The sequence below is a fragment of the Nerophis lumbriciformis genome, linkage group LG17 (assembly GCF_033978685.3).
Source record: "Nerophis lumbriciformis linkage group LG17, RoL_Nlum_v2.1, whole genome shotgun sequence".
NCBI classification, from domain to species: Eukaryota; Metazoa; Chordata; class Actinopteri; order Syngnathiformes; family Syngnathidae; genus Nerophis; species Nerophis lumbriciformis.
In genome coordinates this window covers 715,001-730,000 of record NC_084564.2, presented here as the reverse complement: position 1 = coordinate 730,000, position 15,000 = coordinate 715,001, and the positions used below count along the sequence as shown (strand labels likewise).

General features: G+C 32.0%; 1 protein-coding gene across 1 annotated transcript in view; it reads right to left on the bottom strand.

Moving 5' to 3' along the window:
- gab2 (GRB2-associated binding protein 2) overlaps window positions 1–11,805 on the bottom strand; it is a 91,778-nt gene extending 79,973 nt beyond the window's left edge. Inside the window, exon 1 of the mRNA XM_061972171.1 lies at window positions 11,609–11,805. Coding sequence (XP_061828155.1) covers window positions 11,609–11,680 — 72 coding nt within the window. The 5' untranslated portion in view covers window positions 11,681–11,805. The remainder of the gene's footprint in view (window positions 1–11,608) is intronic.
- Between the last annotated feature and the right edge of the window lie 3,195 nt (window positions 11,806–15,000).

Here is a 15,000-nt window from a genome sequence, read left to right as displayed (position 1 = left end):
GCTTTTTGGGGTTTGTATGTATATATGTATATATATATATATATATATATATATATATATATATATATATATATATATATATATATATATATATATATATGTATGTGTGGGAAAAAATCACAAGACTATTTCATCTCTACAGGCCTGTTTCATGAGGGGGGGTACCCTCAATCGTCAGGAGATTTTAATGGGAGCATTCGCATACCATGGTTTATATAGGGCACAGAGTGGGTGGGTACAGGCTGGCCTAGGGGCGTGGTGATTGGCTCATGTGTTACCTAGGAGGTGTTTCCGTCTATGGCGGCATGCTGTTACAATTTCGCTGCGCTTGTTGAGGGATGACAGGTCTGGACGGTAAATAATAAACAGTTTCTCTTTCAAGCATAGGTTGCATCTTTTATTACCACTATTGTAAGGTGTGCTGGATGCAAGAATTTGCCATGTTATTGAATATTCAACATTATTGTCTTTGAGGTCCCAAATGTGTTTGCTGAGTTCTGTGGTATTTCGCAGGTTTTTGTTCCTGAAAGAAGCCTTGTGATTGTTCCATCTGGTTTTGAATTCACCCTCGGTTAATCCTACATATGTGTCGGATGTGTTAATGTCCTATGGGAAGTTTTGACGGAGCAGAAACGTGTGAACTCGTTGGGAGTTTCCTCCTCTCCCAGCTCGCTAGCCTCAATCTGAACCTTGGTATTTACCGTGATGACGGACTGGCAGTGTGTCGCGCCTCGCCAAGGAGCAGCGAGAATACCAAGAAGCGCATATGCCAAATTTTCAAAGAGAACGGCCTACGGATCACGATTGAAGCCAACAAGCAAACCGTCAACTTCCTTGACGTCACTTTCAACCTGAGAAATAACAGCTACCAACCATTCACGAAACCCAACACAACACTCCAATACGTGCACCATGACAGCAACCACCCACCCACCACCACGAAAAGAATACCTACCGGAATCAATAAAAGGCTATCGATGCTGTCATCTAGCAAAGCTGAATTTGACCAAGCAACCCCCCCGTACCAAAAAGCCCTTGATGAAAGCGGATACAATTTCACCCTCACCTATGAACCCACGCCAGGAAACCAGCCAAAAAAGAACAGAAAACGAAACGGCATCATCTGGTACAACCCCCCATACAGCAAAAACGTCTCAACGAACATTGGACACAAATTCCTCAATCTGATTGACAAACACTTTCCCAAAGACAACAACCTAAGAAAAGTATTCAACAAGAACAACATTAAATTGAGCTACAGCTGCATGAACAATATACGACGAATCATCTCAAACCACAACAAAACAATTGCAAATGAGCCGTCGACCCCCAGTCAGAGCGACTCCAAAACCAACAAAGCATGTAACTGTCGAAAGAAACCTGATTGCCCCCTCAACGGGGGGTGCTTACAAACATCAGTTGTCTACCAATCTAAGGTAATACGCAAGGACATTAACACATCCGACACATATGTAGGATTAACCGAGGGTGAATTCAAAACCAGATGGAACAATCACAAGGCTTCTTTCAGGAACCAAAACCTGCGGAATACCACAGAACTCAGCAAACACATTTGGGACCTCAAAGACAATAATGTTGAATATTCAATAACATGGCAAATTCTTGCATCCAGCACACCTTACAATAGTGGTAATAAAAGATGCAACCTATGCTTGAAAGAGAAACTGTTTATTATTTACCGTCCAGACCTGTCATCCCTCAACAAGCGCAGCGAAATTGTAACAGCATGCCGCCACAGACGGAAACACCTCCTAGGTAACACATGAGCCAATCACCACGCCCCTACGCCAGCCTGTACCCACCCACTCTGTGCCCTATATAAACCATGGTATGTGAATGCTCCCATTAAAATCTCCTGATGATTGAGGGAACCCCCCCTCATGAAACAGGCCTGTAGAGATGAAATAGTCTTGTGATTTTTTCCCACACACACATACATATATATATATACATATATATATATATATATATATATATATATATATATATATATATATATATATATATATATATATATATATATAATCCTGGTGAGGATTGTGGTGAATGCTTCTGGAAGATACTCACAGTCTCAAGTGTGCATTGCTCATTTCTAGTCCACATAAGTCAACAAACTGAATACCACACATGAATATTCCTTTTCAGTCAGACATGACAACTTGTTTTTGTTTTTAAACAACACATCTTCTGAAGGACTACTTTTGAAGTTTGTTATTTTTTACCTTTAATTGTTAAGTTCGAGATCATTTTTACCTTTTTAAAGCTGATAAATCATTTCTAATTTAAAACTATCTTACCAAGACCATTTGGAACTGTTCCACTGGCAGATTTTCTTGCTCAAGACAAGCAAAAATAACTTTTGTTTCCTCTTTTTAAGAGGAGCATTTGTTCCCAGCGTATAAACATCCCATCAGTCAGTCTTTATCCCGGTGAGAGCAGACATTGTACAGTAAGTGATTGTTTTATTATGTTTGTGTATCTTGTTTAGCACTTAGCAACACTGCTACATGATGCTTAGTAGTGTTGTTGTTGTTGTTGAATGAAATAGCAAACGTTGTGATGTGTCTGTGAAATTAATAATTGAAATGACCAATATATGGAAATAATACATGTTATTATGAATGTTACTACATGACATATATACTTACATCATGTATATATTACATGTTATTATGAATGTTACTACATGACATATATACTTACATCATGTATATATTACATGTTATTATGAATGTTACTACATGACATATATACTTACATCATGTATATATTACATGTTATTATGAATGTTACTACATGACATATATACTTACATCATGTATATATTACATGTTATTATGAATGTTACTACATGACATATATACTTACATCATGTATATATTACATGTTATTATGAATGTTACTACATGACATATATACTTACATCATGTATATATTACATGTTATTATGAATGTTACTAGATACTACAGTGTATATAAAATATGTAAATATTACATGTTATTACGAATGTTACAACATTACATACATACTTACAGTGTGTATATAAAATATGTAAATATTACATGTTATTATGATTGTTACTAGACACTACATATATTCTACAGTGTATATAAAATATGTAAATATTACATGTTATTATGAATGTTACTACATTACATATATACTTACATCATGTATATATTACATGTTATCATGAATGTTACTAGATACTACATATATTCTTACAGTGAATATAAAATATGTAAATATTACATGTTATTACGAATGTTATAACATTACATATATACTTACATTGTGTATATAAAATATGTAAATATTACATGTTATTACGAATGTTATAACATTACATATATACTTACAGTGTGTATATAAAATATGTAAATATTACATGTTATTATGATTGTTACTAGATACTACATATATTCTACAGTGTACATAAAATATATGAAAATATTACATGTTATTATGAATGTTACTACATTACATATATACTTACATCATGTATATATTACATGTTATCATGAATGTTACTAGATACTACATATATTCTTACAGTGTATAAAAATATGTAAATATTACATGTTATTACAAATGTTACAACATTACATATATACTTACAGTGTGTATATAAAATATGTAAATATTACATGTTATTATGATTGTTACTTGATACTACATATATTCTACAGTGTATATAAAATATGTAAATATTACATGTTATTATGAATGTTACTACATTACATATATACTTACATCATGTATATATTACATGTTATCATGAATGTTACTAGATACTACATATATTCTTACAGTGTATATAAAATATGTAAATATTACATGTTATTACGAATGTTACAACATTACATATATACTTACAGTGTGTATATAAAATATGTAAATATTACATGTTATTATGATTGTTACTAGATACTACATATATTCTACAGTGTATATAAAATATGTAAATATTACATGTTATTATGAATGTTACTACATTACATATATACTTAGTGTGTATATAAAATATGTAAATACTACATGTTATTGTGAATGTTACTAGATACTACATATATACTTACAGTGTGTATATAAAACTTCCATTGTTCGCTGACTTTTGCTAGCATTTATTTACGACTTAGAATAAAAAAAATAAAAACATACGTGTTCCTGTCTCACATAAGGCTTGTGAATAACATTCTACAAAAAAAGTGCAGTTACCCTTCAAGGTAAAACAAATAATGTGATTAATCTGCGTTGATGCATGATCGATGCGATGATGATGAATGGTATGAGTTGTTTTCAATATGTCAATGTCGACACAAGGTCGTGTTGTTGAAGGAAGAAAATGACGACAAATGTCTCGCGAGTCGGATGAAAAAGTGGCGCCTAAATAGTCGCCATTGTTCCTGCTGGACTTTTTCAAGAGGAAGCAATAGTATGATTGTGTCCACACGTCTGCTCGTTGTCCGCGTCTCATGACCCCCCCGCCCCACGTCATGTTATCTGTGGCCCTGCTCCTGTTTATACACTGCAGCTACGCATGGACATGGCGGCTGAGCAAATATTATTGTGTTGTAAGTGGAAGACAACGAGGAAGCCAGTGAAAAAGTGGATGAGGAGGATTTTCCCCATGAAAGATGACATCATGACAAAGCTAACACACCAGCACGTAAACAACACACCAGCATGTAAACAACACACCAGCACATAAACAACACACCAGCACGTAAACAACACACCAGCACATAAACAACACACCAGTATGTAAACAACACACCAGCACGTAAACAACACACCAGCATGTAAACAACACACCAGTATGTAAACAACACACCAGCATGTAAACAACACACCAGCATGTAAACAACACACCAGCACGTAAACAACACACCAGCACGTAAACAACACACCAGCACGTAAACAACACACCAGTATGTAAACAACACACCAGCATGGGAGTGCACCTGTCCCCCCTCCAAATAGGACATATCAATAAGTACACATGCATGATGATGATGATGATTATTATCCGAGTGGAAATCCCAATTAAAACATGTTTTATGCTCCTTTTGTGTCCAACTGTACTCTGTCTGAATAACCATTTGTAAACTCCAACTTACGCCGCAACTGGAGCACTGCAGAAGAAGAGTTGACAAAAGGTAAGATAAAAAGTCTAAATTTTAGGAAAATATTACTAAAAACCAGTGAAATTATCCAACAAAATATATGATAAAAATAATATTTGATTTTAGGAAAATATTACTAAAAACTAGTGAAATTATCTGACAAAAGATGTGTTAAAATACTACATTTTAGGAAAAAAATACTAAAAACTAGTGAAATTATCAAACTAAATATGAGGTAAAAAGACTCGATTTAAGGAGGAAAAAATTACTAAAAACTAATGAAATTATCCAACTAAATATAAGTTAAAAAGACTACATTTAGGGAAAATAAAATACTAAACACCAGTGAAATTATCAGACAAAATATTAAATAAAAAAAAGATTTGATTTTAGGAAAAAAATATTAAAAACGACTGAAATTATCTGACAAAATATAGAATAAAAAGGACTAGATTTAAAGAAAAAGAAATACTAAAACTACTTAAATTATTGGACAAAATATAAGATAAAAAGACTAGATTTTAGGATTCATTTATTTTTTAAACTTGTAAAATTATCAGACAAAATATAAGATAAAAAAAACTAGATTTTAGGAAAACAATTGTAAAAACGAGTAAAATCCCCTGACAAAAAAATTATATTAAAAAAGATTAGATTTTGAGAAAACTAGTTAAATTATTTGACAAATTATAGATACAAATACTAGAAATAAAAAAAAATAATAATAAAAACAAGTGAAAATATCAGAAAAATTATAAGACAAAAAAAGACTACATTTTAGGAAAAAATTGTAAAAACTAGTTCAATTATTTGATAAAATATATATGAAAAAAGACTATATTTTAGGGGGAAAAATACTAAAAGCTAGTGAAATTATCTTAAAAAATACAAGATAAAAAAAAGACTACATTTTAGGGAAAATAATTGTAAAAACTAGTGAAATTATCTGACAAAAGATGTGTTAAAATATTACATTTTAGGAAAAAAATACTAAAAACTAGTGAAATTATCAAACTAAATATGAGGTAAAAAGACTCGATTTAAGGAGGAAAAAATTACTAAAACCTAATGAAATTATCCAACTAAATATACGTTAAAAAGACTACATTTTAAGGAAGAAAAAAAAACTAAACACCAGTGAAATTATCCGACAAAATATAAAATAAAAAAAGATTTGATTTTAGGAAAAAAATATTAAAAACGACTGAAATTATCTGACAAAATATAGGATAAAAAAAAAGACTAGATTTAAAGAAAAAGAAATACTAAAACTACTTAAATTATTGGACAAAATATAAGATAAAAAGACTAGATTTTAGGATTAATGTATTTTTTAAACTTGTAAAATTATCAGACAAAATATAAGATAAAAGAAAACTAGATTTTTGGAAAACAATTGTAAAAACGAGTAAAATCCCCTGACAAAAAAATTATATTAAAAAAAGATTAGATTTTGAGAAAACAAATACTAAAACTAGTTAAATTATTTGACAAATTATAGATACAAATACTAGATTTTAGGGGCAAAAAAATAAAAACAAGTGAAAATATCAGAAAAATTATAAGACAAAAAAGACTACATTTTAGGAAAAAATTGTAAAAACTAGTTCAATTATTTGATAAAATATATATGAAAAAAGACTATATTTTAGGGGGAAAAAATACCAAAAGCTAGTGAAATTATCTGAAAAAAATACAAGATAAAAAAAGGCTACATTTTAGGGGGGGAAAAAACTAAACACCAGTGAAATTATCAGACAAAATATAAAATAAAAAAAGATTTGATTTTAGGAAAAAAATATTAAAAATGACTGAAATTATCTGACAAAATATTGGATAAAAAAGACTATATTTAAAGAAAAATAAATACTAAAACTACTTAAATTATTGGACAAAATATAAGATAAAAAGACTAGATTTTAGGATTAATTTATTTTTTAAACTTGTAAAATTATCAGACAAAATATAAGATAAAAAAAACTAGATTTTAGGAAAACAATTGTAAAAACGAGTAAAATCCCCTGACAAAAAAATTATATTAAAAAAAGATTAGATTTTGAGAAAACAAATACTAAAACTAGTTAAATTATTTGACAAATTATAGATACAAATACTAGATTTTAGGGGCAAAAAAATAAAAACAAGTGAAAATATCAGAAATATAAGACAAAAAAAGACTACATTTTAGGAAAAAAATGTAAAAACTAGTTCAATTATTTGATAAAATATATATGAAAAAAGACTATATTTTAGGGGAAAAAATACTAAAAGCTAGTGAAATTATCTGAAAAAATACAAGATAAAAAAGACTACATTTTAGGGAAAATAATTGTAAAAACTAGTGAAATTATCTGATAAAATATATATGAAAAAAGACTATATTTTAGGGGAAAAAATACTAAAAGCTAGTGAAATTATCTGAAAAAATACAAGATAAAAAAAGACTACATTTTAGGAAAAAATTGTAAAAACTAGTTCAATTATTTGATAAAATATATATGAAAAAAGACTATATTTTAGGGGAAAAAATACTAAAAGCTAGTGAAATTATCTGAAAAAATACAAGATAAAAAAAGACTACATTTTAGGAAAAAATTGTAAAAACTACTTCAATTATTTGATAAAATATATATGAAAAAATACTATATTTTAGGGGGAAAAATACTAAAAGCTGGTGAAATTATCTGAAAAAATACAAGATAAAAAAAGACTATATTTTAGGGAAAATAATTGTAAAAACTAGTGAAATTATCTGACAAAGTATAAGGTAAAAAGACTGTACTTTAGGGGGGAAAAGTAAAAACCTGTGAGATTATCTGACAAGATAAAAAGACTAGATTTAAAAAAGTACGAACTAGTAAAATGATCTGTCCATGCAGTTAGTTCCCATTAAAACAACGTTGAGAAGTTGTTGAATGAGGTTCTGAGGTTAAGCAACTCAAACTTAACGTTGAAACAACATGCTTTTTGATCACGTTTAATCAATGTCAGGTTCTGACGTTGATTTGACATTGAAATGTGGTCATTTCCCAACCAACAACGTTGATCCAACTAGACATCAACATCATTTACAAATACAACTACTGCATTGTTGTTGGACGTATAATCAACGTTGTATCAATGCCTTGTGCCTGCTGGCTCAATTTGACTAGACGGGACTTTCTTCATTGATATTTGCATATCTAGAAATTATCAGGACTCTTGAGATAGAAAAGTAAGTATTTTATTCTGAAAACCAGGATTATGGAACTTGCATCCTTAAATGAAGCATCCTTGGAATGTGGCAGAATCTTTAAACAATATTTTCTGGGTGGGGAAAACCAAATTATCTTTTTTCAACAGTTATTTTTAGGGATGTTCGATAATGGCTTTTTGCCGATATCCGATATTGTCCAACTCTTTAATTACCGATACCGATATCAACCGATACCGATAACAACCGATACTGATATATACAGTCGTGGAATTAACACATTATTATGCCTAATTTAGACAACCAGGTATGGTGAAGATAAGGTCCTTTTCAAAAAAAATAAAAAAATAATAATAAGATAAATAAATTAAAAACATTTTCTTGAATAAAAAAGAAAGTAAAACAATATAAAAACAGTTACCGTATTTTCCGCACTATAAGGCGCACCTAAAAACCACAAATTTTCTCAAAAGCTGACAGTGCGCCTTATAACCCGGTGCGCTTTATATATGGATTAATATTAAGATTCATTTTCATAAAGTTTCGGTCTCGCAACTACGGTAAACAGCCGCCATCTTTTTTCCCGGTAGAACAGGAAGCGCTTCTTCTTCTACGCAAGCAACCGCCAAGGTAAGCACCCGCCCCCATAGAACAGGAAGCGCTTCTTCTTCTACTGTAAGCAACCACCCGCCCGCGTAGAAGAAGAAAAAGCGCGCGGATATACCGTACGTTTCATTTCCTTTGTGTGTTTACATCTGTAAAGACCACAAAATGGCTCCTACTAAGCGTCAGGGATCCGGTTCATGAAAAGACGCAATCTCTCCATCCGCACACGGATTACGATTTCACAGCAACTGATATTCCTGTGAACCGCACTGTGGATACAACGGGAGCACGTACGGTGAATATTCGCACCACAGGGAATGAGAAGTCATCCTTCACTGTGGTTCTAGCTTGCCATGCTAATGGCCAGAAACTTCCACCCATGGTGATATTCAAAAAGGAAGACCTTGCCAAAAGAGACCTTTCCAGCCGGCGTCATCATAAAAGCTAACTCGAAGGGATGGATGAAGAAAAGATGAGCGAGTGGTTAAGGTAAGTTTAAGTTTACGCGAAGAGGCCGGGTGGCTTTTTTCACGCAGCTCTGTCCATGTTGATATACGTATGTTTGTGATTGCACATTTGCGTACATTTTGGGAGTGAACAGAGTTGTTAGAACGCTGGTTTTTAATATATTATTAAAGTTTGACTGACCTATCTGACTGTTTTTTTGACATTCCTTTAGCGCAGTTAGATGCGGCTTATAACACGGGGCGGCTTATAGGTGGACAAAGTTTTGAAATATGCCGTTCATTGAAGGCGCGGCTTATAACCCAGGGCGCCTTATGGTGCGGAAAATACGGTACATAGAAACTAGTAATGAATGAAAATGAGTCAAATGAAGTGTTAAAGGTTAGTACTATTAGTGGACCACAATCATGTGTGCTTACGGACTGTATCCCTTGCAGACTGTATTGATATATATTGATATATAATGTAGGAACCTACCACAATATTAATAACAGAAAGAAACAACCCTTTTGTGTGAATGAGTGTAAATGGGGGAGGGAGTTTTTTTTTGTTGGTGCACTAATTGTAAGTAAATTGTGTTACCGATAATTCCCGATATTACATTCTGAAGCATTTATCGGCCGATATTGAGAAATATATGTAGCTTTTTAAAAAGCTAAAGAAATACTAAAACTACTTAAATTATTGGACAAAATATAAGATAAAAAGACTAGATTTTAGGATTAATTTATTTTTTAAACTTGTAAAATTGTCAGACAAAATATAAGATAAAAAAAACTAGATTTTAGGAAAACAATTGTAAAAACGAGTAAAATCCCCTGACAAAAAAATTATATTAAAAAAAGATTAGATTTTGAGAAAACAAATACTAAAACTAGTTAAATTATTTGACAAATTATAGATACAAATACTAGATTTTAGGGGCAAAAAAATAAAAACAAGTGAAAATATCAAAAAAAATTATAAGACAAAAAAAGACTACATTTTAGGAAAAAATTGTAAAAACTAGTTCAATTATTTGATAAAATATATATGAAAAAATACTATATTTTAGGGGAAAAAATACTAAAAGCTAGTGAAATTATCTGAAAAAATACAAGATAAAAAAAGACTACATTTTAGGGGGGGAAAAAACTAAACACCAGTGAAATTATCAGACAAAATATAAAATAAAAAAAGATTTGATTTTAGGAAAAAAATATTAAAAATGACTGAAATTATCTGACAAAATATTGGATAAAAAAGACTATATTTAAAGAAAAATAAATACTAAAACTACTTAAATTATTGGACAAAATATAAGATAAAAAGACTAGATTTTAGGATTAATTTATTTTTTAAACTTGTAAAATTATCAGACAAAATATAAGATTAAAAAAACTAGATTTTAGGAAAACAATTGTAAAAACGAGTAAAATCCCCTGACAAAAAAATTATATTAAAAAAAGATTAGATTTTGAGAAAACAAATACTAAAACTAGTTAAATTATTTGACAAATTATAGATACAAATACTAGATTTTAGGGGCAAAAAAATAAAAACAAGTGAAAATATCAAAAAAATTATAAGACAAAAAAAGACTACATTTTAGGAAAAAATTGTAAAAACTAGTTTAATTATTTGATAAAATAATTTGTGTGAATGAGTGAAATGGGGGAGGGAGGTTTTTTGGGTTGGTGCACTAATTGTAAGTAAATTGTGTTTTTTATGTTGATTTAATTAAAAAAACAAAAAAACAAAAAACCCGATACCGATAATAAAAAAAAACGATACCGATAATTCCCGATATTACATTCTGAAGCATTTATCGGCCGATATTGAGAAATATATGTAGCTTTTTAAAAAGGAATAGACAAAATGTAGTTCTGCAAAAATGAAGATCATGGTGTCAAATCAGCGACTAAAAAGAAGTAAAATAGCTGTTGAAAGTATACGAACATTTGTAGAAAGACCATTTAAAGCGGGAATAAGTTGCAGGGAGTGAAATGTAAGCGAGTTGCTGGATGAAAGTGCGCTGAATCATGCTGAGTGGAATAAGAGGCTGACTCAGCAAGTCATGAAGATATTGTTGTGTGCAAGGACGAGAAGGTGGAAGAAGTGTCAGTAGAATGTTCTAGAAGGTAGAAGAAGTGTCAGCTAGTAGAATGTTCTAGAAGGTGGAAGAAGTGCAGGTGTGTTAGCCGGAGAAGGACTCACATATCTCCGCAGTTTCCTCTCCGGCGGGGACTTCCTCAGCCAGCCCTGCAGCACCACTTCTCCGCCGCTCATCGCGCACACGAGTCCGCCTCCGGTGGCCCGACGGGCGGCTCACAGTGGCAGGACGCTCCCGGTCGGCGTCGGCGCCTGGCTCTCCGCCATATGGGAGCCCCAGGGAGTGCCGCGGAGGGCGAACACGAGTCTCGGTTCTCGCGGAGACGTCAGCCGGCGGACCCTGGCTCCTCCGCGGGGGAAGCTCGACTGATGCGCGGCGGCGTCACGGCGCGTCTGCGGCTTGTTGTCCCAGATCCACACCACGCCCACTCTGCCGGTTACAACCGGGAAGCGGCGCGCAAAGATCGCATTTGAAACAATAATCGTGACTCTACTTGTATGGAACTTATAAACATTTATTCTATTTAAACACGAGCGCCATACAATTGTGTTTTTGATTTATTCAACAACTCCCAAAAGTCAATGGGAAGGAAACAGCATCATCTAGTGGCCGTTTGGTGTAATTACAAGGTTTTAGTTGTAAAGTTTTAAATCCATCTTCTCATATTGATTTAAATGTCATTATTCAATCATTTTTAATTAAATAAGACATGCACTATTAACTGTCATTAAATTTAATAATTCTGTTGAACAATTTATTTAAAAAAAAAACAATTAACTATTTCATTCAGTTTTACTTTAAATAGTGTTTTGAATGATTTAATTACTTATTTAATAATCGTGCCAATACTTCAAATACATTGTAAATATAATACAACAGGTAAATAATACAAATATTGAACACATATTTAACATAGAAGTAATGACATTTAATTATTTAAAGATTGATTTATTTCAATTTGTCCCATATTCAAATGTCTTATTGGAACATTCCGATTATTAAGATCGTAGTAGTCCTAAATGTTTCTAATCATTTTTGCAGGTAGAGTATCTAATTGTCTTTCAATTTATTCACATTTACCAACTTTGTCCGTTTTGGGTTTTTTTTTGCACTAAAATTGTCATGTCTGTGTAATCATGTTTTGTTTAGTTATAGGACTCTTTAGTTTCTGTCTTTTCACTCCCTTGTCTTGTTTCCATGATTAGCCCATTAGTTTCACCTGTTCCACGTTTGGACTCATTGTGCACTCTTGATTGTCACCATAGCAACCCATTAGTTTTCACCTGTCACGTCACGCACCTGTTTCACGTCTTGAGTCACGCACCTGTTTTCGTTAATCATGTCTGTAGTATTTAAGTTCAGTGTTTTTCAGTTTGTCTTTCTGACGACCTCACCACATTTATGCTCTGTCCATTCTTTCCATGTCCATTCCTCAAGTAACTATTTTTGTCCAAGCCAAGTAAGTTTTTGTTCCATGTTTATAGTCTTTTTGGTTTCATAGTTTGTTCTCCGCCATAGTGCGTGTTTTTTTCGTTTGTACTTTTTTGCTATAGTCTTTTGGTTTCATAGTTTATTCTCCGCCACTGTGCGCGCTTTTCGTTTGTACTTTTTTTTGATATATTGATAAATCATGTACCTTCATTCCCGTCTCGCCCGAGCCACCTTTCCGTTGCATCCCGGAAAAGCTAACACCCAAGATCAAGTCATGACAAAAATAAAAAAATCACACTTCTGTGTTTGATAATTGTATATTTTGTACAGCTTATTTATATATATTCATCTTGAAATCCTGGAAAAGTTGTCAATCAAGGAAAAAAAAAAATCAAACGTGACTTTGAGAAGGAAATTTTGTTGTGTTGCAAACTTTTGTGTGCTGTTGCTTCCTTATTTGTCATTATTACAGGCTGATTATCGCATATACCCGTGTCTTTATTTATGCGTCGCCACGGCACCTGAACAAACTGTCGTAATTACCTGCACGGTCTGCTGGATAATAAAAAAATAAACACAGACAGTCGTATAATTTGTCTAAACACAACACTTGTTACAACCCATTTCATCAGGTCATTCTCTCTTTAGTTTATGAGTGTCTTTCTGGTGTTATTTTGGGTTCACTTCCGTGTTTTGTTTGTATTCAGTCTGCAGTAGCTTTACTCTGCTTCGCAGCGCTTCACCCCTCACCTGTGGCTTGTTTGTATAGATTATCCCACCTGGCGATTTAAGCCCGTCTCCCTTCGTTGGTGGGATCATTCTGTCAGGTGTGCTCTCTTTAGTAGAGGTCGTCACCTCAAAAAGGCAGAAGGCAGCAGGTTAAGGAGTGACAAAATCCAAAATGAAGAGCACTAAAGAGGAAGTCAACCCAAAAGACACCCTTAAACTAAACAAGGAAGGACCTGATGAAACAGGTGATAAAAACACTCACAATTAGTGATGGGTTGATGAGGCGTCATGAAGCGTTTCGACACATTGCAAAAGTGTATTGATACTGTGTCGATACTGTGTCACTAAATACTGACATCTGCTGGACATTAAAAATCCCTACAGGCAACCTATGGACCGACTCAACTGACACTGATTTGATGCCCTAGTACAGGGGTCACCAACCTTTTTGAAACCAAAAACTACTTCTTGGGTACTGATTAATGCGAAGGGCTACCAGTTTGATACACACTTAAATAAATAAATATATTGTCATTTGTAAGTTACACGTAAGTGTGATTTAAACAAGAATAGCTAAATAAATTTATATATATAAAAAAATGGGTATTTCTGTCTGTCATTCCGTCGTACATTTTTTTTTCCTTTTACGAAAGTTTTTTTGTAGACAAATGATGAAAAAAACACTTAATTGAACGGTTTAAAAGAGGAGAAAACACGAACAAAATTAAAATAAAATTTTGAAACATAGTTTATCTTCAATTTCGACTCTTTAAAATTCAAAATTCGACCGACAAAAAGAAGAGGAAAAACTATCTTATTTGAATCTTTTTGAAAAAATTAAAAAAATAATTTATGGAACATCATTAGTAATTTTTCCTGATTAAGATACATTTTAGAATTTTGATGACATGTTTTAAATTGGTTAAAATCCAATCTGCACTTTGTTAGAATATTTAACAAATTGGACCAAGCTATATTTCTAACAAAGACAAATCAGTATTTCTTCTAGATTTTCCAGAACAAAAATTTTAAAAGAAATTCAAAATACTTTGAAATAAGATTTAAATTTGATTCTAAAGATTTTCTAGATTTGCCAGAATAATTTTTTTGAATTTTAATCATAGTAAGTTTGAAGAAATATTTCACAAATATTCTTCGTCAAAAAAACAGAAGCTAAAATATTTATTATTCTTTACAATAAAAATTTTTTTTTTACTTGAACATTGATTTAAATTGTCAGGAAAGAAGAGGAAGAAATTTAAAAGGTAAAAAGGTATATTTGTTTAAAAATCCTAAAATCATTTTTAAGGTTGTATTTTTTCTCTAAAATTGTATT